Genomic DNA, 26,865 nt, shown 5'->3' with positions numbered 1-26,865 from the left:
TGTTTGCTAAAAAGTTCACTCTATGAACTTTATGAGGTCAGTGTTGTGCTTGTTACACTGACTCCTGGTGACAAGAAGAAGAATATTAATGAAGATTTATGGAGTTATTATTTCCAAACGCAGGCATAAACACACCACAGGTGTTATAAACACTGACCCCAACTCCAGTCCCACAGCAGGCCATGCAACACCGCACTATACTGTTCTGAAAGTGTAAAAAGACGCAAATGATCTGAAACTTTGATCGATATAGATCGATACAACAATATATTAGTCTTGGCTGAATACCATTCCGCTATAAAGTGGAATTGTGCGGACGTGCGTGTAGTCTGCCCTCATCTTTCACAGCTCGGGAGTTGAGAATAAACTAAAATTAAACTTAATAAACTAAAATTAAACTTTTCCCTCCATGGATGCAGGTGCAGTCAGCCTCGGCGACGCGCACGGCGCGCTCCAGAGTTACGCGGTACCTCCCACTTCGCCAGCTTGTTTAAGTGCTCGGCTCCTTCATTCAATGAGCGCTATTGTGGAAAAGTCCGTGCGCCCATGAACTCAGGCGGACGTCGGTCTTGGTGCGGAGCGAGTGCGCTGCACTGATACAGCTTTTGGTTTCAGCGCTAACTCCGCTGCGTTACATGAAGACGTTTCTGAGCAGTTTTTGGACTTTGCATCGAGAGACACGCCGACAGTGGATAACGCGTTTGGGTAAAAGCTGCTCCGGCTCATTCCTGCGGATTTTGGATTACTGTGCAAGGTAAGCGTCTCATGCGCTGGCTCCCACTGACTTTTACAGTGACAGTGACTTTTTAAACTCTCAGTGTGATTTTCTTGTGCGTTCTGATAATGAATGATAAGTAATCACTCACCTTCACAGTTACTCCTCAGCTAAGATTAACGCGATTCTCCTAGTGTATGAAGTCTTTGGATGCTGTCATACATTAGAGCCACGGCGCTGATCAGTTACTCTGTGAACCTTAACGCTCTGAAATGGATATGGATTGATCCAGCCTCAGCTCCCTGAAGTGCCATTACTCAGCCTGCTCCACATGTGAAAGCTTCCCTTGTGGCTGGTGACTTGTCAGCGTATCATTGCATTCCTCTCTCGGCGCACGGGTCACTATCTAGGGTCAGGATCTGCCAGCCAGACGCGCGTACAGAGACGCACGGGCAGAAGACACAGAGGAGTGTTTCCCGCAGAGATATATGGAAACAGGATTAGCGCTTATCGTTGATGTTGCTTCAGAACGTGTTTGTGCCAAACGTATCGGATTAGAGCTCGTTATCTGCCTTTCTATCGCGATTGGCTTCTAGCTTTTATCTCAGATGGGACACTTTAATCTGTGTCACTGGCTGATGATCCCCAGACTCAAATCACTGCGGCTGTCTGCTCGTTTAAAGTACTTTACTCACTTTATGCTCTTTACTATTCAAGCGCGTCTCTTGCTGCACAGTAGTTAAGCGCATGCACATAATCAGTTTCCCCCCGTTATTATGGTCGGACAACTGTAGGCTATTCAGTTCCGTTCTGTTGTATGGAGCTCGGCAGTCTATTCTGTTATTTATATAAATGTTTTATGCCGTTTGAATTTAAGTAATTAATTTCTTACTGTTGATTAATCACGTTTTGAATAATCAGCGAACAAATAATTAATTCTTAATTAAGTAGTACAAGTATTTATTCAGAAAAAAAGTCACTGCTTCCAGCTTCTCAAAAGTAAGAAATCATTTCTTTTGTTGTTAACTTCAGCTTTAGGAAATAACCATTATTTAGTATTTTCATCAATAATGAAACTCATTAGTTTCTGCCCAAGTTGTGATAAGTGCATGTGCAATAATTGTTCAGAAAGATCTTTTTTATTTCCCTCCTTAAAGACAGTTTTAGTGTGGAGTTACACCATGATAAGAAAACAGAATCATTTTTCAGATCACCTTACATGTAAAGAAGAAAACCGATCTGTGTGGACACATAGACTTGCACAACATAGTAATTTGTTGGTATTAAATGAGCAACATGAGAGTTTGTGATGCAGGGATGAGTTGTTCAGAGATGTGTAATTAATCTACACAGTGATATGCTGACAATGACCTGCTGTCTTTACCTGATGTTGCCTTCACTGCCTGAGTCTGAATTCAATAACAGCTTTCCAAATCAATATCACTTGGTGAGTAGACAGAAAAGCAAACCCAGCATGGAGTGTGAGTATGGGAAAAGCAAAGATAGGTGCAGACAGAAGGATGGATGTGTACGGGAGAAAGGGAGAGCAAAGCAAACATTCCTGACTCGGTGTCTTAGCAATTTAATTAAGGTTTTTGTGAGATGCTGCATCAAGCACCTTGAGGTGAGGGCTTAACCCTCACTCCCCCCTGTTTCCAGCTTGGACTAATCCCAGGGGTCAGCTAATAAGTGTTCGGGTCATGCCACCTTGACAACTAAATGGGGGGAGTATCTAAATGAAAGCTCCTCAATTGGGGAGTTAATAACCCCATGAAGAAAGTTAAGAGGTACAAGGTGAAGAGGATCGAGTTGTGGCTCAGTGTGTGGATGAGATCAGCACACCAGCTGAAAGCTCTTCCTTTTAATGTGGTTCAAGTCTGCCCTGTGGTGCCCTGATGTTACACACACACACACACACACACACACCCTCACACACACACACACACACAGACTCACACCCTGCCTTCAGGTCAGATTTCGGTCACTGTACCACTGGCTGGTTAGATTTTTATAGGGAAATAAAATACATGATACAAGACCTGCTTCCTGTAAGCAGGATGAAGTGACGATGCACTGGCTGCAAAGTTGTTCTTGGCTTTCAGGAATAAAGAGACTGTCTGTTGTTGTCTCATCTGCACATATACGTCAATCGTCTTTTGCCATTTTTTCATGCCTTTCCTGTTCTCTACATCCAGTGTGTTTGACATGTGGAGACGTGACATCTTTAGCACTGCTGAGCAGCTCGGTTCTAGCCTCACCCTTCTGCACTCTTCTGGTTTCTCTTCAATTTGTTTTCCACATTGTAAGTTTGAGATGGGAGACGTGTGTTTTCTTCTGAAGTTTACACTGAAATTTTGCAATTTCCGACAATTTGCCAAAGGAAGTCTCAATATTTCCAACAGCTATGTGCAGTGCAGTAACACACCATAATCACAATGACAGCTTCAGTAAAAACATTAAAGCCACTATATGTAAAATTAAAAAAAAAAAAAAAATTCTGACTTCACTGCCCTCTAGTGGAAGCATTAAGAACGGCACACAGCAACACGCCCCTACGCTCAGTTGAAGAAACATATACACTCCAATTATTATTGGAGGTCTTTTGCTAATCACCTTTTCTTTTCTTTTAGCCAACAAACTAAAAACATTGATTTCTTTTTTCTGGTGTTTGACACCATTTAGTTTTTAAATCAAACTGCACACAAAAACAGGTGGAAGAAATCTCAGTCTCTCCTGCCTCATGTCATTGTGCAGATGTATGGGTAGGTTGGGCCAAGCGGATTGTCAGCACATTTGGGAACGTTTGAGGAAGTGGGGACCGTGCAGATGGAGCGGACGTCCAGCATCAAGCCCCTAACGGCTGATAAATCATTCTGCACAGCTCAGGGCAGAAATACTGAAACCATTTACGGTAACAAGCTGCTTTGATAATATATGGTGATGATTGTTTGCTCCCCTCTTGCTCATGTGTTTTTCCAAAATATCAGGTACTAAAAATCTAAATCAAATACTGGAAGTGTCTAGAGGTGCACTATGATCACTTTAATTATTGATTGATTTTGTGATAAGAATGGTCACAATTTTCTTATATGTAACAATTTACAATGATAAAAAAGAGGGAACAGCTGAAAATAAGATCTGAGAAGCTGGAACCAGAGAACGTTTTCCATCTTGACCTGCTAACTGACTTCAGTGATTATCAAAATGCCAGTAGTCAAAGCAGTTGAGGTGACAGTTACACACAAAGATACTGAGATTTACAAAGATTTACTGTATATTGGCTCAGTATTTGTGACATGCTATAGTTTAATGCATTTGAAATGGACACTTATCTTGGTGTCAAGACCACAGGTAAGCATCTGAATCTTACCCAATGCAACAAGAGCTTGAATATACAATTATTTAAACGATGGCGGTTGGGGTATTGCTAAATTTGGTGTCTGTTTTCAGTGACATAAAAAGGCTTACATTACATCTTTACAAGCTGCCTTGACACCAGAGGAATTCTAGACTCAAACCAACAACACACTCTGACTTAACATGCTCACCAGAGGGGAACCTCTACTTTCCTAGAACTCGATCCTCGCCCCCACCCCTCTACCCCCAGGCAGGGTTGAGGGGTTGCTACTCCTTTACTAACTCATGAAGCGTGTCTCTAAGCACCTTCCCCCTCATCCTCACAGTGAGTTGTATAAACACGGCGGTTCAGTGGGTAGGTAAAGAGCGTGACACATAGAGACTCCTCGTAACATTCCTCTGTGGTGCCAGGAGGCACCAGGAGAGAAAGGTGCCGCCAGTGGCTGATCTGTGGTCAGATTACCCAGTGTAGAAATACCAGGCTGTGATTATACCAGCGATTGACCTTTTGATAACTACATCTTGGGGAGAATATATTTTTAGACCAGCTGTGGTACTAAACTTGTTTATCTAAATGTGTTGTGGGGTGAACAACAGCTTCGAGGAGGTGCTGACTCAAAAAAAGCAAAAGTCTTGATGTAATGACAACCTTTCTACCATGATTGGCCAGTTTTGCTTGGGGATAAGTAATGACTTTAACGGACGTTTATTTCTCTAGCACAGTGCAGCAGGACTAAGACATGATTGGAACATCATATTGTTAGAGGCTGTAAGGATGGTGGTGCTGATTGTTCTTCATAAGCATGATAACTACACACAGCTAGTTAGTATTAACTTTCCAACTACATGGCAGAGACAGAAAAAAATAATTCTCACTCCTTTTGTGCATGTAGTAACTGATTTCGCACAATGTGGAGTACCAAAATCAATTAAATCAAATTCAACATACTGCACAGCTCAAGTTTCAACTTCTTCAGAGTTTAAAGAAAACTAAAGAGCCTTAAGGTGCTCATTCTCCATAAAGAACACCTGTAACAAAATGACAAATCGTGTTTGGAAAGAAATACTCTATATATAGTATATGTCTATAATCTGAAAATGAATTGATTTAACAAGCAGGATTTTCCTGCTGTGTGAAAACACAGAAAATCAGGGACTGTATCTACAGACTCGACACTTTATCTGTCTGAAGTCTTTAGGATAACACATCCCTCCCCCACCATCCTCCAGCAGCTTCCAGAAAACTACCTGAGGGCGATGGGACGTGTGTGTGTTGGGGTTGAGGGGTGGTGTGGTAGATCAGGGAAACCTCACCTTCAACTCCCTTTTCCTAAGCCCCTCAGTCTCTTTTCCTAAGGGAACATATTTTGGTGGACAAACACACACACGCACAGACACACTTCCTTTCATCCTCATTCAGCAGCCCTGATTCCCCCATACACACACACACACACACACACACAGACACACACACACACACACACACACAGAGACACACACACACACACATACAATGGTTGGAAGGAGACAGTGGCCTAGGGGCTGCAGGGTCTCACAAAGCACTTAAAAAAGACTGAAGTCTGGACCTGTGACATTCTGAACAACTGAAAAAGTGAGGAAAGATGGCGTTTGACCAATGGAAGGTAACCAGCCGTGTTAGTTACCATGGACACGTGCGCTGAAGTCCCTGCACATCGTATGTGTCAGGACGTGTGAAAGATTACTGGGCCTCAGTGGCCTCAGGTGTAAGTTTGGCGGAATGTCTTTTGTGCTTATGTGTGTCTGAATTCAGGTGTGCATGTAGTATCATGTTCCCTTTTACTCGCCTTTTGTTGTACAGTTGACATCCAAACCCTGCTTTTGTGTAACTGCAGTGTCGTGCTGTTTTTGTGCCATCCTCTCCTCACAACAAGAGAGAAACCTTGAAGATGTTTATCAAGATGAAACCGTGCTAAAGTTCTTGAGTGTTTCTGGACAGACGGGGTTTATCCTCACTGAAAAGTCGGCAAAGTCTTTAGTCGGTAAAGAAAACATTCCTTTCTCAAGTCTCACATCTGATATGTTGGATTAATGACAGTATGACTGGAGTGGATGTCTGTACTGGGCTGTGAGCTGATGGTTGGGCTAAGCTCTCCGTAGATGCATTTGGGTTTTTGTAGCCATTTTTAGTTGCGTCTGCAATTTAATTGTGGTGGGAGTAAATTAAGATTGATTTCATAGTCTAGTGCTGTTTGGTGTTTGGTGGAGTAGCAATGGAAGAGCCCAGAGGTGGAGGAGATTATTCCAGCCAGATACAGACATGCAGTTTGTAACCTCACATGAAGATCCTAATTCCATCCCAGGAAACTGCAGCTGCTGCTTCACCACAGACAAATTAAAAAGACCATTATTTGGTGTTCGGTGTTTAAGGATTCCTCTCTTTCAAATGTCAGCGTTAAACTGAATTATAGCCTGCAGAGTGTTTTCTTCAGTGCTTGATAAAACACAACATACAATGGAACCTGAAGGACTAAAAGGGGTTGAGCTACAATACAAGTCCATCAACAACAACTGAATCACAGCCTTGACAGGCAGGCACTACAGTGCTGTTTGTTCCCAACACATTCAACATTTATGATGACCTGATAAGTAGTTTAGCCCAAAGTGACACACTCAGTGTTTGTGTGCAACAGGGATTATCAGTCCTCTATTGTTGCAACAGCCTCAAGTATATTTGCAGCAGGTTTAGGTGCTGGCTGTTTGGGTGTATGCCAACTCCAGTATGTTGTAATACTCTGCAGCCCATTGTTTAAGTGACACATACAGTACATGCTCATACAATCCTTTGTTCAGTGAGGATCTATGACATGCAGAGTCACCAATTCACTCTTAGAAATAAACACATTCATACGTGTAAAGAAAAATTAAACTTATAGTCAGTACTGGTTTTTATTAAAGAATACAGGTACGTGCTGAATCTGTGCACACATTCACACCTGCATCGAAAGCTTCTCCTCCCTTCTGTCTATTTCTCACAAATACATACTCACACATGCATGCACAATCACAGAGTTCTGGCATGGGATTAAGAGGTCAGGAGTCAAAGGGGGGACCAGCCAACTCATGGACCATGAAAAGAAGCTAACGAAGCAGAAGAAAGACAGGCAGAAAGAGGGAGCCATACAGCGAGTGTCGAATCAGAGTCGAGCTTACTTCCAGATTACCCAAATAAGAAGAAACCGACCCTGCTGAGCGAGCACCTCACAGTTGGGTATGTTCTGTGGTTCACCATGTTTCCACTTGGCTTGTAGCCGAGCGTCTGATCATGCTTGGACCACCAACGAAAGACAAACAGATCAAACCAGCACGTTGGCGCTTGTGCAATATTTTCAACTGTTGCTGACTGGTTTATCGTAATAGCAAGGTCCTGATTTCCACAGTCGGCTTGTAATGTTAGAGGTGCCTGAGATCCTCCAAAGCACTGGCATTTTTAAAGCTGTCTTGAGGTCAGCTGCAATAAAGGATTGACAAATCATTATTCCGGATGTAGGTCGAGATTCAGCACAGTGAAAATATTTATAATCAATAACTGTTTTTTAAACTTCTGATTAGTTGATATTATCTGTGGACTAACAACATCTGTCTTCACTGCTGGTACAATGAGCCGACTGATGGCAATCTTAAAAACCTCCAGTAAATTACGGGATAAGCTCAAAGCGACAGGTTAAATGATCCACATAATACAAATTAACCAAATAAAACTACTGTGAAAGTCAGCACATTTGACAAAACCTTGCCCTGTATTAGTTGTGACACGTGTTTACTTTGCTATATAACAGGAATACAAATACTGAAATGTGCTGAAAGCTCAGAATAATTATAAAGCTAAAATTTGACCAAATGTGAGCTTCTTTACGAATAAAGCAAATAGTTTTTTTAGTGTGGACATGTTCTTGGCATAAGTTTAAAATGTGCAAAACACAAAGATACTCAGACAAATTTTTATCTGGTGAAAAAAGTTTATCAACACTCCCTTCAGGTTTCCAGACAGCTGTTTGAGCTGATGACGTCTAAACTGCTGGACACTTGACTCAGCACTCTGCTCTGAACCGTATCTGTGGGAGACCCACCTTGTTCACTTAGGAGAACCAAGCCACTTCAAGTCCACCCTGCACCACTAATGCCCCCTGAGAGCAAGAGGAGCAAATAGTCAGTATGTGCATGTGGATCATGTTTATTTAAAAAAGAGAGCAGATTAAACAGGGTTTTACATGTACAGTGTGATGCTGTTGACAGTTTAGTGCCCCTGAACTGAGGAATACACTGGTGGTGCTGATCTGATCAGTAAACAAGGAGTTAGCAGCACACAGATAAGTGCTTTCAAATAAGTGAATAAATTCCCATTCTAACATGCAGCTTTAATGCTAAATTGGATGCTCCAAGGTGTTCAGCTCTTTTTGTCTGCTCTTAGCTAGGCTGCCATTAGCTGCACACATGCTTCTGTGTAAAAATCCGGAATAATTTATCAGGTCACGCATGGTCTGAATGGGCTGCTTGTGTTGATCTTGGGCTGAGATACAGTATGTCTGTTTGAATTATCTGTGTGTACAGGTCTTCTCAGGGTACAAATTAAGTATTTAGAGGGAACAGTTATTATTTTTGTGGTGTACTAACTAAAAGTTGTACTCTGATACCTGCCAAGTCCTGTTTTCAAGTTCTGGAGAGGAGACAGTGTTTATTACATGTCCATCATGTGTACCACTACATTACCAACAGCTGCGAGCTAAACCAGACGCTCTGTAAATACAGGCAGAGCAGGACGAGTCCAAAACAAGCAGGCAACAGGTCAGTCACACTTACAGTGCTGCTTCATACCTTGGCAAGACACGCCAGGCACTTACTCTCATTTCAACAGATGGGACATATTAGAGAAACTGCAGCAGCAAAGATTGATGGAGCGATTTAACAGGCTGATAGGTGAAAAGGAACTAAACATACCGGTGCTGGGTTCTGATTGGGTTGATGGCCAGTTCAGAGACTTCTGGATTTTACTAAACTTCATGCTCATTAAAAATTTGACTGCTGCCATTTTTCAAAGGGGTGGGAAAGGTGTGTGTGTGTGTCTGTGTGTGTGTGTGTGTGTGTGTCGTGTGGTTATTAAATTTAGTTGTTGCTGTCTCTACTTTATTAGTGTTTTAAATCTTGCACAGGACAAAGAAAACTATTTAAATGGCGTGTCAGCTGACGGTAACAACACAAAGTGCACTGTGCACATGGATTCAGAACTATAAGTTGACTCAGTAATGTCCCTACAACTGAAACAAACATACAGTATTTTCATAAATGACAGTCTAAAGAACAGTTAACAGTTAAAATGTTCTTGCATGATGTATTTTCAGCAGTTTTTTCTTACTCTCAAAGAGGCGACACTTACGAAGAATTAGATGAAGTAAAATGAAATGTTAAGCAGACCCACTATGAGATTTTTATGTGCTAAACCTGATTTTTTTTTTTTTGCATTATTTATGTCGTCACAGAGAGAAACAGAATGTGAGGAAGAACATTGTATACTAATTAATTTGTGGTTCTAGCTGTGACTGTTGTTTCGCTGACCCTCAGTATGTTCCAGTATGTTAAAACATTCACGGAGCTTCCCATGAAATTTAACAGATCAGATGCTATCTTTAAACAGAAGCATTCAAAGAAGCATTGGGGTTGCTTTCATTCAACCATTTCAACTCCTTTGAAATTTAATTAGGTTAAAAATTACTTAAGGCACTTACAATTTGTGCCAATAATTTTATACTACTTTTGTAACTATTTGTGAATTTTTTATGTTCTTCTCATTCTCTATCTTGCTATTCTTAGTTTCTTTAAATTTAAAGCTAAATGACCCATAAACATTCATAAAATAGCCAAATATCTCAAGCTCCTTAGAGAAAAGAGTTTCTAAAAAGGCAGGCACTGTTATCAGCACTAAATCAAATGAGGTCATTTGCGACTTCTGCAGGAGTCTATGTGTGCGTGCATCCATCCACACAAACACAAAAACACCATTTTTCTCTCCATTCCCTATCAAAAGTTCCCTTCAAGTCGTGAGTCAGTGCCTGGTCTGCAGTGGAGCGTGTCATTGCCATTTCTTCACATTTCTGATCCTCAGAGTCCAGTTACATCACTGAGTTTGCAGTCAGACTTGCAGAATTCTTGCAACATTAAAACAAGAGTTGCACTGGGCTTTGATACAGGCTGCACAACTTTGTTTTACTGTGCATATTATGGCTATGTAACTGGCTTGTGCTGGTTACAGTATTACATAATACTTACTTGACTTTTTATATGTTTGCAACAAGTCTAGATGCCATTAAATAAACAATAAGTCTACATAAAGTACTGTATATAGTCTGCCTGGGAGTACAGAATCCAGTGGTACTCTACAAAGTCAAATTCTGTTCTGCTTGTTTTACTTGAACCCAACAACTGCAGCAACAACAAGCACGGTTTGATATTACGACCGAACACAAAATCAGAAGAGCACAGAAAAAAAAATGCATCTAAAAATCCAGGGCCTAAAATAAAACAAACAGAAGAAACAAGACAGCGTGTTAACATCACCTTCAGTCCCACTCAACTAAATCACTTGAGTAACTTCAGATGCTTTTCCTAAAGCGTTACAGCTGCAGGCCAACACAGTGGTTTAGAATCACATTAGAGTCACTTTGGACTTTGAGTAAGTATTATCTTATTTGAGGTGAATATTTACAAGCTTGATATCAGTCACCAGTGATAGTGAGGCAAGTGCAAACAGAGGGAGAGCCTGGTTTCTGTCATGATTAATGCTCTTAAAGAGATAAGCACTCTGACGTGTGTGTTTAAGTGTGTTTGTGTGTGTTTTCATCAGCGGTCTGAAGCCAATTAGTTTTGTCAGGATGCTGTGATCTCAGTATAAATGCCAAAGGAGGAACTTTGTCCAAACTAAGATTGGTTCCATGTTTTCCTTCACTTGCAGACACAAAGGGCTCTGCCCTCACAGGACACTTTTTACTTTATCTGTAGCTGCTGTCACACTGTGAGAATAATGACAGGGATCAGGCCTGGTCTGGTCTGGTCAGCTTGAGGTCTTGCTGCAGCTCTGAGCTGCACCACAAAGAGTTAAGAATCTGATTTTTTTTTTTTTTTTTGTTCCTGTGTAAAATGCAGCCTTTGTTTCTGGGTCACGAACCAGCCGAGGTCACTGGCTTTAGCCAAGCCAAACAAACACGCATGCAGTTCAGTTTGCGCTAATTGATTCCTCTTCCAGCAGAGACAAGAATTGGCATGTGTGTGAGTGTGTGTGTATGTGTGTGAATATGTGTGTTTACTTTAAAGGATCTGTAAGGAGTTTAAGTAAACAGATAAGTGACAAAGCAAACACCCATCCCACACACACACACACACACACACACACACGCGCGCCAATACTACATCCTACTCTGTGGACACATGTGAGTGTTTGTACCTCATATTAATAAACTTCTCTGTTTCCCTAATTTACTGAATTAAACCCAATTGGCAACGACAATCCAATCTAAATTATGTGTGTGTGTTTCCTTAGCGACAGGTCCTATAGAAGTCTGTCTCAGCAGTCAATCTGACCTAACACTGGGTTAATGAGGTGATCCAGCAGCAGGGGACAGCTTCTAAAGATCTTTGGGCCTGTTTCACTTTGTGCGTGTGTTGATGTGTGTGTGTGCATGCATCTGAGCAAGGATTTAGGTGGGTGCAGCTAATGCAGCATTCATGATGATATAAAGTCATGTTTGCACAAGACAAATGTCACCTGGACACATGTGATTGTAAAAAAAAACTGCATTGATTGTTACTAATTTTCTGGTGTTGGTCCGTCATGCCTGCAAACTTCAAGTAGAAATTACAATTTATGTTTTAGGGAAGACAGAAGTCCCATGATAATACCAAGTTAACAGCACTCAAGCATGCAGTGTGTGCCCTGCTACTGTGGTACTTTACTGTTTATTAGGCAAAGCAGAGGTTAGTGATTTATTAAATCCCTACATAATCCAGTTCAGAATGCTAAATATATCCATCAAATAATCTATGAAAGCATGCAGGACTGTTGTACACACAGTTAATGAATAAAAGTGTGAACTTCAGGGAAAGTCAAAAGGTCAAAGCCAGGTCAAACATCAGCACGACTGCCTGCATTTTAAAGAGTGAGAAAAGGTCACTACACGTAGTTTTACATCCTCATATGCAAAGTAAGTATAAATTAAGTCTGGCTGCAAAAAAACAAAAACAAAAACAAAAAAAAACACCATCAGTGTAAATTTCAAAATAAACACATAGTGTGTCTAACAAATTTAAAACTACTCTGTGAGCAGTCTTTATTGACTTGCACAAACATACAGCATTTATTCTGGAACCAGGAAACAGTCTCCACACATTAGAAACACAACAGAATCTGATTGTACTAAACTGCAGTGAGGACAAGGTCAGTTAGTTCTTTGCTGTATACCAAATTCCAGTAACCATAGTGTACATTAATAATCTTCAGACACTAAGACAACACAAGCCTGATGATTGGACAGTCTGTCATCAAAGCCTACATCGACCCTGATGAATATTTACAACACTGTTTTTGTTTTAGCAAATACCTTTTCAGTCAGTTTTACTACAGGTTTAACCTTTTTTGACCACATGTAAACACACATGATAAATGAGGTCTCACTGTGACTGCATGGCGTAATAAAAGACAGAGAGACAACTGGGCCTGATGTTTGTTAAAGTACAGATAAGCTGTCGTGGTCCAGTATCTGTCTAGACTTGTACAAACTGGAGGGGAAGCGTCTACCACCCCCACTCCCAGTTCAATCTGTACCCTGCCACAGGACAGTCTTTGGTATCTGACAGCTGGGCTTTACAAGCACGAAGGGGCCCCTGCTGGGTAAGAATGCCACAGGTGATCATCCATCAGTAATTGGGTGTCTCTGATGGATGGTGTGATGGATGGGCAGAGAGAGACAGGGAGGCAGTGAAGGGTATTTGACTGCAAACTACAACAGTGATGTTAGCACGTAACATAAGAAGAATGTACAGCAACATTTACTGCACAGAATAAAAGTGCAAATAAAAGTTGTGTGGACCTTTGCTTTGGCTCAGAAACATTTACTCAGTATATCAGGAACTGGCAGGCCAGGAACCCAGAGACCTGAGGGGGGTCAGGGAGGGACACCAACTACAAGTTTGACAAGTTTGCTATTGTAACTCCAAGAACTGAATTTTGGAAAACAGTCAACCTAACATGAAAGAGTAGATTACTGAGGTACTGTGCATATGAATCTTACTCTGCTGGCACACCTGTTAGAAGCTGACAGGACAGAAACGAAGTGTGAAGACATTCACACAAAAACAAACCTTTTACACTCATGACTTTGTTTTTTTTTTTGATAACCTGCTGTACCTATCACTGCAGGATGCCGCACTGTAGTTGTGGCATCATTGCCTTTCATAGTTTTATAACTTCAGTGGAAGAACCGGTGTCACCAAAAGTCAAGGGTGTGACCAACTGTACCATAAGTAAATCCCAAATCAGGTTGGTGTGTTTCTGTTACCTATTATCCTGTCTACTGGCTCTATGCAAGTTGTGTTTGCAACTATTGTGTGTGCACCACTAAAGGCTAACCTAATTAATGGCTAAACAAATCTGGTAGCTGTGAAGTCACTGTGAAAGAGTAACGAAGAGGATTTGACCTGAAGAACCAGTCCTTCCTTAACAAAGACAAACATGAACAATATATCTTCATCACGACTAAAATACCAAAAGCTTTTATATTTTAGGTAACGCATGAAATAAGAAGCTGCTGCCAAATGCAGAGCTCTGCCTGAACATAACACGCTTGATAATATGGAACCATTAATAGTCTTCACCTGGCCGACCACTGTTGCAATGTCATCTCAACTTGTGGTTACTAATAACGTTTATTTCTTTTTCTGGATAGTCCATTTGACAAATATGTGCTTTTGTAATTAAATTAGTCTGAGCCAATTTTAGGCTTTCTAGCAGCTTTTGCTCCACAGGCTTGTTAAAGTGTGCCTAATAACCTTGGTAGTTGTTCTGTCTTGTTGAGGTGTGCCAGAATGCCAGTCAGGCAGCAATTATTAGTGATATTAGTTACACCTGTGTCCCATAGGGAAATGAGAAAGGTCTGTGATGGTTCAACACACTTAAAATATTGCAGCCTTTGGAATTCTATTAATGTGTTTGTAGAGTTTAAAGTTTTAAATACCAGACATGTATAAAGAGCAAAATGTCTAATCAGCCACAACATCTATTGGCCTTTATTGAAATACGCACAAATTTCAAGTGTCTTATTCAAAGCTTTTAGGATTTGAGGATGACTCAGTTCCAGGATTTTACTGGGATTGTTTCCTGACCCCACATAAGAGAATCACCCGACAGCAGCTGCATGCCTAAATGTCAGTTTGCATTTTCACCATAGCAGCATTTCTGACATCTGACATTGGTTGAGGCAGCCACATGTGCCATAACTACCGACTAGGCAGGCCAAGGTTTCTGTCAAACGACGAATGATTATTAGGAATCCAGTTTGTTGGGGGGTTCTATCATATCGTTTGTTGTCCCATTACTGGGAGCGACCAGGCTAACGGTGTTCATAACAGCAATATGCTCTGTCTACCTTTACTGTTTTGTGCAACAGCAAATGTACAGTTGATACATAGTTTAACTCCAGCCAGAAGTGAAACTGACTTTTTAAACAATACAAGACACAGAATTGTGGTTGCTCAGTGTTAATGGTTATATTTTACAGGATGCCATAACTCTTGTGTCGTTCTTGAGGCAGACACTGGATCTCTACCCTGACCCTGACCTCTGACCTACACATGGAGAACCTCTGTGTTGTGTGTTCATAAATCTCACAAGTTGCCAGCTATTCCTGTCAAAGCAACAGGAGAGAGAGACAGCACAGACAGAGAGAGGGATAGAGTAGCAGAAGTTGACAAAGAAAGTTGGGAAGAGGCACAAAGTAAAGAGGACTGTTGGAGAAGGGAGCAAAGAACAGCAGGTAAGAAAAGACCTTGCATCAGGATCCAGCAGCTGATGAAAGCCTGGAGGAGGTTTCCTGTAGTTACAAATAACCAGATGAGATGGGCTTTTACACACCGTGTCATCAGTTTGTTCCAGAGGTGACCGGTTCTGCTGCATTTGTGCATGTCAGTGCACTTTCGTGTGCATGTAATGGTCCAAAATGAACGACAACCTTAACAAAAACGGAGGAAAATCATTTTTTGAGCTGTAACTGCAACTGGAGAGAAAAGAGGCTGTTTGACTTTTTACACAAATACTTAGTGTTTTATTTCTTTCACATGGTCCATTGTGTTTAGTGTGATATATGTGTGGTTATTGTGACTCAACAGTTTGACTGTAACTGCTATGATGAAGTCATGCAGTTGGTTCATTTTTATCCAGAGCGGAGACTACAACAAGCCTCGTCTTCCTTTTTTCTAGGATTTTTCCATGTGTGTTTGGTTTTGTGTTGTCTTTAATTTTATCACCTCATGTGTGTCTCTTTAGCCTAATCACATTTATCACTGCACGGCCCAGACAGTTGTCTTGCAATATTGAATGACTGTTGTCTGAATCCACAATATGTTGCAATCTCACATATGAACTACAGGAAATCTAACCACAGGACCTGATCATCAACAAAAAACAAAAGATATATAATCTACTCATTCATTTACCTGAGACCTGTGGATTTGCACAGATATTGTGGCCTATCGATGCAGAGACCTTGTGTTGTTGAATTCAGTGCTATTTGTATGCAAACAACATTGCTTTAAGAATGACAGGGTCAATCTGTCCACCATTTTGGTTCAGCCTGAATTGTTGTGTTTGATCTGTAGGGCCAAAATAGTAGCCAAATAGTAATCACTTAACTTTTCATTTTGTGACATCAAATTAAAATGTGCTGTGTCTGAGTAAAGAGACCTGTGCCTCACCCATACAGGACAAATACTCCATCTACAATATCTGCATTGGGGCTAAATGTTTTAGAAAGACTGAAATTGTTAAACTGACTTTGCTTGTAAGCTTTCAGTAACATGATATTCCACTTGGGGGAGGTTCAGGGTTGTGGGAGCTGAGGTAAGGGTTTTACCACTAATTCATGCCCCTTTTTTTCTCCCCAAAAATAAAACCATCTCCCAGTAGACCAACTTCCTAACTAAATTTATGATTCCCGCTCTGCTTCCTTGTAACTTAATTCCTGACTCTGCTGTTCCTCCTCTTCTCTCCAAATCCTTCAGCACCTCTTTTCATTAAAGCAGCAATCCTGGAATTACTTAGCTCATTTTATCTTCATCTGTAGTGATTAAGGGTCACTGCTTCACTAAGTTGACTTAAAATACAATCACTGTGATATCAGTGTGCAACAGAGAGTAAACAACAGATTTATTTGTTTTTTAAAACATGCATATTATTATTTCACCACAAATGTAAGTACAACCTGGTGGATGTTTGTCCAAAGTGTGTCCTGAAGAGTTCCACCTCTACCTTTACAACTGAACCAGCAGCTCCCTGTCTGTTCCCTTTATTCCTCCTTTGTCACGGTCCTGTGTGTTTTTCTCATCAGTATTTCCAGTTTCCCTTGGTCACTTCTTTAATCTCCAGAATGTTACCCACTGGCATGGACCGTAAATAAAGAGGATGAATACTAGGCCTCATCTCCTGGCCACAGTAGTTATGCTGCTTTCCTTTGATGTGTCAGACTCACCCTGATAGGAATTAACAGGAAAACACTGCAATGAAACGGTAAAAGGTTAACATTTCTTGTTGTGCTCCTGCAGATTTGCTAAGAATTGGCCAGGATGGCCCACATGAGATTGGGAGCTTGGTATGACATTTTGCTTGCATGTTGCTGCAAGCTTTATACAGTTCAAGCTGTGGAAGCACAATGATTGCACAGGTGCACTTGATACCTACATGCATCCTGTGGAGACAGCCTTTTAAATGCACTCTTCCAGATTTCTGAGCATTTTTGAGGAGAATTCTGTGCAATTTGAGGAGTTACGATAACTTTGCACATACTAAAATAGCTGCTGAGATATGGGAACATGGTGACATCATTAGAGTGTAGTCATATGAACAGGAAGTTTAGCCAGATTTTTTTAGATTATTGCACAGGACAAAGACAAGTAAGTTAAAGTTGAAACTGGAAGGATGGCTGTAAACTGTGATGGATGTTTAGGATGTTTATATCAAATACAAATGAATGTCCACATGTAATAAAATAGATCTGTACAAGTAATAATTGTTTAAAGAGCAGTTCTTTGCACTTTAAGTTTAGTTGCGTCAGCCTTTGTTTACAGCAGACTTTGGATATATGGTGGCAGTCACCAGCTACCAGCTATTAAGTCACCAATATTTTCCCTTTCTCTGTGTCCTTTTCTCTCAGTTTGCCTCACACACTCAGTCTATTAGGCTCTTTCTCTACCTCTGTTATCAAGTGGGAGGACAAAGGTTTATGTGGGTCTTTCATTGTGTCTCACAGTTAGAGATGGTTGCAGTGTATTGTGGGTAACAGAATCCAGCTGTGTTGTAGATTCTGTTTGTGTGTGTCTGCTGGTGTGAACATGTGCAGGAATGTGTGTGTCTGTGTGTGTGTGTGTGTGTGAGCTTACAAGTATGTGTGTGTGTGTGTGTGTGTGTGTTCATGGCTGTGAGCTGAACTGCTCTGCAGGTCTTGGCTGCCTGTTGACCTGCTTCATGTCAGTTTGACGGCAGTGTTTTTCTTTCATCATGCAGCCCTAACATAACTCATACAAATAGCTGAGGGTATGTTGTGCCACGTCAAGTCTTAGCAGCAGAATATTCCCTGTCACCATGAAATTATAAACCATGAAAGAGCAAAGAGAACCAGTTTTGCAACATCAGTGTATGTGATTAGTGTAATGCAAGACTGATTGCATGCAGTGTCCACATTTAGGCTGTTATGGTTATTACGGTAGATGGAAGAATATTGCCTTTGAGATATGAGTCTTCTGTCAATATTAAACAGGAGAGGCCCAGGATGTTGGAACAGAGAAGTACCTAAAGGCATGCACATAATGGGCTTTAAGCTTTTCATTCCTCATATTGTTCTGCGTCCTTGCTTCCCTCCCTCTTCATGCCACTGACAAGCTGTTTCAGAACAGAGGAGGTGTATGTGAAGCAGCTTGGCTCACAGTTAACAGCAGATATGCTTTCCTCTAGGTTATAGACACTTTCTGTCCTGCCAGTTTGTTGTTTATTACTTTTCTTTTACTTTGCTTACCTGAATAGCAGTCAAAGCAGTTTGACAACCACTTAAAAACAACTACAGTTACAGTTAACTTTAAAATATTGCAAAGTGCTTATCACCAAATGAGGAGCACTATCAAAACTTTTCTGCTGCTATGCATTCTCCATGATGCTCAGTAAGTAGGAAATAATAAACTCTCAGAAACAACATCCACACGTGTAGATGCTGTGACGTAACACAAAATACAAATTAAATCTACTAAAATAAGAACAAGACACTTCTGAACCCTTGATGAGAAACTGCCATTTGCCTTTTAATCCACAGGAAGGACAGAGGTCAGGTTCAACTACAAAGCAGCAGGCATCGGGCTTGAAGGGATTCAGTTTCTTAAACAAGGATGCTTTAGCAGGATGGATGCTTGAATCCTTATCCTCTGTGGCTGAATGTGTTTATACCACACACCCACACACCACCCGGCTGCATGGAGCACCCAGCAGTGGGTTTAGATCAAGTTAAACTTGCAGAGAAGATGTAAATGACAAATCCTGTCAGGAGGCTTTAGCCAGAGAGCATGTCCAGGCTTTTTGGAATAGCTAAGCCACAAGATCATGCACATACAGACTGTTTGCTTGGGATTTTAAACTGCAGACATGTGTTCTATAAATGGATATGAACAGTGCAAAGAGTAACGCCTCATAATTTTAATATGCACACTTGGTAGGCTCAGTCAAAAAGTAAACATTTCTTATGTCCATGTTGTCTTGACTCTGAAACACCATTCATATTCCATTCATTCCTCTCCCTCCCTGTCATCAAATTATTTGCTCAGTCATTGTGTCCATGCAGCACCCTTTAAGGAATGATAAGCAGCTCCTATTATAAACCTCACTGTTCTATAACTGCTAAAAAAAGACCTGGATTCCCAAGCATGCATGGCAAACAAAAGCAGTTAAATGTCATAGCAGTAATACTTTGTCATCAGTGGAGCATCCTGTCAGATTGCAGACAGTTTCAGTGTGTGTGTTATGTCTTAGTGAGAATAATGCATAAAATAAAACAATTTGTTATTTGACTTGACAGAGTGGTTTGGTGACTTTAACAAGGGGATGCCAGACATTTCTTCAAGTTAGCTACAATACTTTATTTCCACTCACAGAATAAAAGCAACACTGGATGGATTACATCTCCCTTATTTGGGCAGTCCTTGCTCATTGTCTCTGTCTTGACCATGAAATTATTCCAGTCGTCTTCATCTGGAAGGCCATGGCAAAGCTTTTGTTTGTACTCTGAGGAACAAGGGTTGGGAAGCCACCGCCAACGACACAGAAGTCTTTAACCGGACAGGCAGCCCTGTGATTGGATACTACAGCTGCTAATGCAGTTTGATGCTAAAGCAGACAAATGACAGAACAAAGTAATGTTTTTGATCAGATTCACCATCTAGTTAGAAATTATCTGCTGACTAACAATGGAACCATAAACAACTTTTATGGTACCTTTACAGTACCTTTGTAGTACTTTTACAGTATTTCAAATGTATTTATTTTTCTCTTTATGAAGGTGAATCTCAGTGTTCAAAAGGCCCATATCCAGCCAAACAGGGAGGTGCTGTAGAATCAAAACTCAAATAGAAACAAACTGATTTCTAAAACTTAAGAGTGTTACTCAAGACAGGGCAGGGCAAATTCAGAGAGATTTGTTCTCCACATTTAGAACATATATTTTTTCTGCTTCTTTGCCTCTCATTTGCTACTGTTGGTATGTGAGAACTTGTATTCACAGACCCACCAGTGTATAACATCAAAAAACATAAAATCTTGTGTTTGCCTCTAGAATCTCACTACTTTCACAGGAATTTCTTTCTTTCTTGTTCCCTCCCCCCATTTTCTTTCATTTCCTTTTCTTCTCTTTGTGCTCCATAAAGGCAGATTTTGGGGCAATATTATAAATTCCTGCAACGCTAAGAAATCCTGACCTTGCTTACTGTATCTTATGATGTTTTAGGAGAGGGGAGTGAATGGAAGAGACAGAGGGCAGAAAGAATGGAGTGCTCCTGGAGGTGTGCTCCTGACTTTAATAAAAACAGCTTTGGTTTTTCCATAACTTCACCGTCAAGAGTCTTAGAAAGGGCAGGAGAGTTTACTAACACAAACCAGATTAGAGGGAAGAGGAAATAGGGAAGAAAAGGGGATGATGTGGAGATATGCAATGCATTTTATGACAAGTGGCTGGAAAACACTGATGACAGGCAAAAGGCCAAAGATGGAGCCTGGTACACTTGAAGACAAAATGATCCACTACAAAACATCTGTTCTTCTGAACAGTTTAGTATAAATTAGAAATCTGTATATAATTTCCTACTCCATGGCAGAGATTGTACAATTTCCAATTGTTTAAATATGTTTTATGTTATTTTTTATGGCTGCAAGAGTTTCATTTGTTTTTATATTTTTTTGCCTTGAGCTAAACTTCCCTTGACTGTTGCCAGGTCACACTTGAGTTTCAGACTTTGTGACTTCTAGACTGTTTCGCACTCAAATAAAGCATCCAGAATAAGCTTGAAGAAATCAAACATGTTGGAACAAACATTTTTGGGGGTTCCAATTAGTCTGAAGTTGAAGATTTCAGTCTGCAGATTTGGCCTTGCTGTATTTCTGCATTATTTGTTCTGAACAATGTCTTCACTCACGTCTACACAATTTGCACAGACTTATTTAGTCGATGGATTATTGAACAGGTCTACTGGGCATTAGGTACCCCAGGACCAGAGCATCATCAAATAACAAACACAGACACAAATTGAGTAAAAAGATACAAAACAGCCACAAAGACACCACCTAAAAAGACATGACTGCAAAGATATGCAACACAAGTATGAGTTGAAAAAAGAGAACGCAAAGAGATGAAAAATGAAAGTAAATATTGATGCAACACAACTAAAATGAAATGCAAAGACCACAGACAAATAAAACAAAACAAAACAAACATTGAAAAAGAGCACAGTGATGCAGAGCAAATAAAAGAGACACAAAACTGCTGCAAAAGCCTCCTTCAGTCAGTCTGATGAAGGGGGGTTCAGGGCTTCTTATGTCTGTGCCCAGGGACCTGTTTTTATGACTTATATCCCATCAGGCTAAATCTAAAATAGCAGAGAAACTTCAGTTTATCCAGTTCAGATAGAGATTTTTATGACAGCCTTGCAAACACTGAAACCGTTACTCTCCAAATGAAAATGTGTTTCCTCAGTTGCCTTCCTTAATCAGAAACATCCATCAAAATATCTGTTATATGTATAACACTTGTAAAATACTGCATTTCCACTCCCAGACAAGTGTGTGTGATTATCTTTTTGTTCAGTGAATCACAACATTTATTATACTAAGAAGGGACTACTCCGTCTCTTGCCCAAACAATAAATCTATCACTGTGTCTTGGACCTTCTTTTTCCTTTGGGCATCTGCAAACTTAAATTCTCCCACATGGTGTTGTGAGCCTTCACAAGAGAAGAAGTTAGAACAGAAAGGTGAGGTAGGGAGAGTTCAGAGATTTGAGCCACATTTGAGCATGTTTATTCCCTTGTAGAGCTTTGTCTGGACAGTTTAGTTGATAAAATCTTGTTATAAGTTAGATCAGATTTAAAAGTAATGGATTGTTTGTCACTGCAGTCACCCAAATCCAGCCTCCATCAAACACACACATCCAGTCTCCCATACATATATATGCATATCCCCCCTGCCCTGCCAAGCCGCACCGTTCTGTATGTGGCTTCTATGCTTTAACATCAAAACATACGATGCGAGAGTGTTGAGTGTGTCTTCACAGTCACAGCATACTGCCTTGGGTGTGTTTGTATATAGTAGCCATGTGGCTGTGGGTGTCCAGCTGCACTGCTGCAGACTGTGTTTCATGGGCTAAAGACCATGTCATAAACACAGGGAAGAGACTGGATTTCTCACTTACCCCAGAAAGGGTCAACCCTGGGTGGGCTGTATTAACCCGTCACCTCTGACTGTGGGTCCTGATCCCTTCAGTGTCTGCTAATTAAGAATTTAAAACAGAAAATTCACTATGATAGTGCAGTCACTGTTACTGTTTGTACAGTATGTGTGTGTAGAAACTTGGATTTGCTGATCGGACTAAAATGTGCTTGTACCCACTGTCTTGCACAGTGTCCCTGTGGTTGCATGCACAAAAATGAATGTATGGACATGCTTGTAGAACGAATAAATAAAAATTCTTCTGGCATTTGTTTATGAGCAGATATTATAAGGCTTCAGCAACAACTTTGGGGAAAAAAAACTTCTATATGCAGCACATACATTCCATACTAATGCTGTGAACAGTCGATCTATATATCCTCTATTTTATGCCATAATTTGTTCTTTACTATATAATCTTGACTGACCTCATAATATGAATGATGATTAATCCCAACTATTTTCTTTCTCCCTCTTCATTTTTTGTCTTTCAGAGTTTCCAGCGTGACATCATCATGTTTCTGCACTTCCTGGTGTTGCTACTCTCATCTACTCTGGTGTTATCCAGTGACTGCCCAAAAGACTGTACCTGCCCGGTTCAGGACTCGATATTCTGCTTACATCGTCACTCCAGCACTGTGCCTCGTGTTCCCAGCACCACAATAAATCTCTACATCTTCAGTAATGGAATCAACACATTATCCCAAGATGACTTCAAAGGCCTGGGGGAGTTGGAAATGCTGGATCTAAGTCAGAATAAGCTGGCAGAGATTCCAGACAGTGTGTTTGAGATGTTGACCAAGCTTAAGAACTTGGACCTCTCCTCTAACCAGATTACCCACATTTCCAAAGACAGTTTTTCTGGGTTGGCCATGCTAGAGAGGCTGTATCTTCATGCAAATCGCATTCAGAGCATCCATTTGGAAGCTTTTGATGGTTTAGAGATGCTACTGGAGCTCAAGCTTCAAGGGAACCAGCTCACTTCCCTGCCATCTCTTCACTTCCCCAGGCTTTTGCTTCTGGACCTCAGTCACAACAGCATCCCAAACCTGGGACCCTCAGACCTCCAGACTCCCCACCTGGAAGCCCTTAAGTTGGCCTCACTGGGACTAACTTCTGTGGATCAGAATCTCATAGCCACCCTGGGGAACCTCCATGATCTAGATATCTCCTTTAACCAGTTAGTAGAGGTGCCTCAGGCCCTAAAGCAGGACTCCCTCAAGGGGCTAATTAAGCTCAGTCTGGCTGCCAACCCACTGGGTGACCTCAGGGTGGAAGACTTCCAAAAACTTACTGGACTTCAAGAATTGGATCTCAGTGGACTCAATCTCCAGGGATTTCCTCAGAGTTTCTTCAAGGCCTTCCCTAGGTTGATGCACCTGACAGCAGCTGAAAACCCATTCAACTGTTTATGTCCATTAGCCTGGTTTCCTGAGTGGCTAAAAGAAAAAGGTGTGACTCTTGGAAGACTTGAAGACACTAGATGCCATTTCCCACTAGTTAATGCTGGGAAGATGCTTTCAGAATTGGAGCACCAAGATTTTGGATGTCCACCATCCACAACTACAGTGCTGATTGGCTCCCCCATTGGAAGTACTGCTGTGCCCACCACATCTCCTGAAACCACCCATACCAATGCTATTCCTCCTCCACCACCTAGTGAGCAAACTGTCTCCTCAAAAACAGACAGCTATCCTCTACCACCTGAACCCCCTGTTTCCCCAAGCTCCACCAGCGAGGAATACAAGCAGCACATTTGTCCAGCAAACATTTGTCTCAATGGTGGCACTTGTAATTTTGACCCACTTGGTCAACTCAGCTGCCTTTGTCCCTCAGGAACTTCAGGCCTCTACTGTGAAAATGTGGATGAACTTCCCGAGCCACCAAAACCTTCAGCAACAGAAGTTTCAGTAGATGCCCCCGCAATACCTTCAGAATCCGATGCCATCAGCTCACGGCATGTGACATCCACATCGATCCTGCTTGATCTGCAACGCTTCATTAAGACACGGCCACACATCCGTGGCATCAGGCTGACCTATCGTAACCTCTCAGGGCCTGACCGCCGCCCCATCATCCTGCGTGTACCGGCATCCTATCCGGAGTACACTTTGCGTGGTTTGAGACCTAACTGTACCTACTCAGTCTGTGCCAGTCCCCTGGGAGAGAGAATCAACTCTAGGTCCAACAACTCTGTAGAAACAGGTTCATGTACAGAGGCACGTACTGAAGGGGTTCCACTGACATCCTCAGAGCCCTGGATAGAGACAAGTAGTCAGCTAACATACACTCTCATCCCCACCTTGGCTGCTGTGGCATTGGTACTGGGTTTGGCCGTGGTGGTTGGGTTGATCATTTGTCTGCGGAAGAAGAGGCAGGCGAAATCAGGAATGGAACTCGAGCTGGGCCCGGCTGAACCTGATCCCATGGAGCTAGAGGCAATCAAAGCCTGCCTGGAGAATGGGGGAAATGGTACACTGTCCCATAAGCAGCCTGAAATTGAATGCTCTCACACTCCTCAGCTGCCACCATCCTTGCAGCAGAATGGAGGCTTGGACTATGAGGTACCCTTGATGCAAGGACACTGCCCATCAAATAACAATCTAGCATCCCTGAAACCATCTTATTTCTAAGATGCAATAAAATCCAAACACTTGGAAATGGCCTAGTTCTGAGAGTGGGCTTGCCCACCAGAACTTGCCCACCAGGACTTGTGAGGTCCTGCTATGACTCATTTAGTGACACCAGCATTCCAATTCCTCAATCTAAAAAGTTGCACTTACTGATTTGGACTTGTGTAAATAATAACACTGCAGAACGGATCGTCTGTTGTAGACTTACTAAATGATGAATTTCTTACAGCATATTGAAAATGTGCTAAACCACATTACAGGATGTGGTTTAGAGTCATCTAGTTGTGTCTGATAGTCATGAAAGCTACCAAGTAATTAAACCAAGTGCAATTTGACTACACAAGTCTTAGTACCAGACTGAAAATGGAAGTGCCTTTTTGCATTGACAACTGTAATCAATGGCTCGTTTTCAAAATGTGTCTTCATATAAAGGAAACTGTGTGAATGAGCTCTAATCCTGTTGCTGGATTTGGAAGATGCAGTATGGAGAACAGTGCCTTGCCATTTGGACTACAGAAGTGCAGAAAATGATAGTGGTTAAATGAAAGCAGTGATGTAACTATAGACCTGCCTGGACCACACATCCCACTATACAGAATGAAGTTCTGACCAACTCCAACTGCTCAATGGAGAATATGAAAAGAACTTGCACTGAAAAAAAATATTCCTTTTATTTTCTCCTGTCTCAGCCACAAACATCCACAAGGCTGCTGGTCACAAAAAGGAAGACATATACACACAGAAAACAACCGGTAATAGTTTGATGATCATAAAAGCTGTCTGAACTCCATACTTTGATATTGACGATATCTGATCTCAAACACAACTGCCAAGTTTCTTCTCCTGTAGATTTGAATTCTTCAGTGTCAATAGATCTACCATAATTCTCTTCACACGCCCCAAAGACTTTTTCTTCAGTGGGGAATGAATTTGCTGTGACAGACAAATGGACTGAATGAAGAGCCATTGGGAATGGATTTGGCCTGCATTGTTCTGTGTTGTGACACGAAGGCTGTTATCATGATATTCTCTCTGTCATGTTGGGTTTTTTTGTGTTTTTATCATGTTTTTATGCTGTTTATGTCCTTTCAGTATTGCTATTGTTGTGAGTTAAAATAACTGATTGTTCCATTCAGTCATCATGGATTTGATCATTTACTACTTGCGTTACATACAACTAAAGGTTTCCTGAGCTAGTTGCAGGGAGTGCAAGGCTGAATAGACCTTAAGATCTAAAAAGTTTTAACTAAAAGGTGGAATTAAAGCTTAGCCCTCTTTGAATCATATAGAGAAGGATTTTTTTTTTGCCAGTATGGAGTATGTGAATGTAACTGAAGTGTCAGACACTTTTTTTTTCTTTGCCACATCTGCCAATACTCCATAAAGACATGGCAAGCCTCAGACTTTTCTGAACACCAAAACTGAGTTCAAAAGCGTTTGCTGTAGAGTGAACTCCTATAAAGCAGCACACGCGTGCCCAGGAAAGAAAGCAAGTTCAAAGAGATTCAAAGCAATTTGCTATGAGTGTCAGTGAGTGCTCGTTTCCTCTGTGCAGTGCTGACCGTATTGTTTCCAAGATATGGTCTAGACAGTGTTTTCCCTGTAGCTTTTTCTTCTCTCACTAGTTCTCTAACTATCCACTGTGTTTTTGACCAACAAGAATTATTGGCTTGTGAGATTGAAGATGTTTTTTCCTTGTTTACTTCCAACCAGACTGTGAAATGTACAGGTAAAATGCACCGTTCTGATGTATTTATTCTTTTTTCCTGTCTGGGGCTGAGAATGTCACAGGCTTTTTTAGGTTCTACATTTTTATGTATATCTTTTCCATGGATCAAAATCAGTGAAATAGAATCTTAAATCACAGAGGATGTCCTAATAGGTTTACAGACACTTGACTTAAAAGCATT

At 41.2% G+C, this 26,865-nt stretch overlaps 1 protein-coding gene across 2 annotated transcripts; it reads left to right on the top strand.

Annotated features, from left to right (window-relative positions):
- The first annotated feature begins 532 nt into the window (after window positions 1-532).
- On the top strand, window positions 533-26,664 carry LOC113128656 (vasorin-like). 2 transcript variants are annotated; one of them, XM_026304138.1, is made up of 2 exons: window positions 533-754; window positions 22,817-26,664. In XM_026304138.1, exon 2 carries the CDS (start codon window positions 22,838-22,840, stop codon window positions 24,953-24,955), a length of 2,118 nt encoding a protein of 705 aa, XP_026159923.1. In that variant the 5' UTR covers window positions 533-754; window positions 22,817-22,837; the 3' UTR covers window positions 24,956-26,664. The 2 variants fall into 2 exon arrangements, with proteins under 2 accessions (XP_026159923.1, XP_026159924.1); XM_026304139.1 differs by lacking the exon at window positions 533-754 and adding an exon at window positions 8,222-8,264.
- Window positions 26,665-26,865: the final 201 nt, after the last annotated feature.

The sequence above is a fragment of the Mastacembelus armatus genome, chromosome 1 (genome assembly GCF_900324485.2).
Source record: "Mastacembelus armatus chromosome 1, fMasArm1.2, whole genome shotgun sequence".
NCBI lineage: Eukaryota > Metazoa > Chordata > Actinopteri > Synbranchiformes > Mastacembelidae > Mastacembelus > Mastacembelus armatus.
Note: the sequence above shows the minus strand (reverse complement) of the source record. Positions and strands in the feature narration are given on the sequence as shown.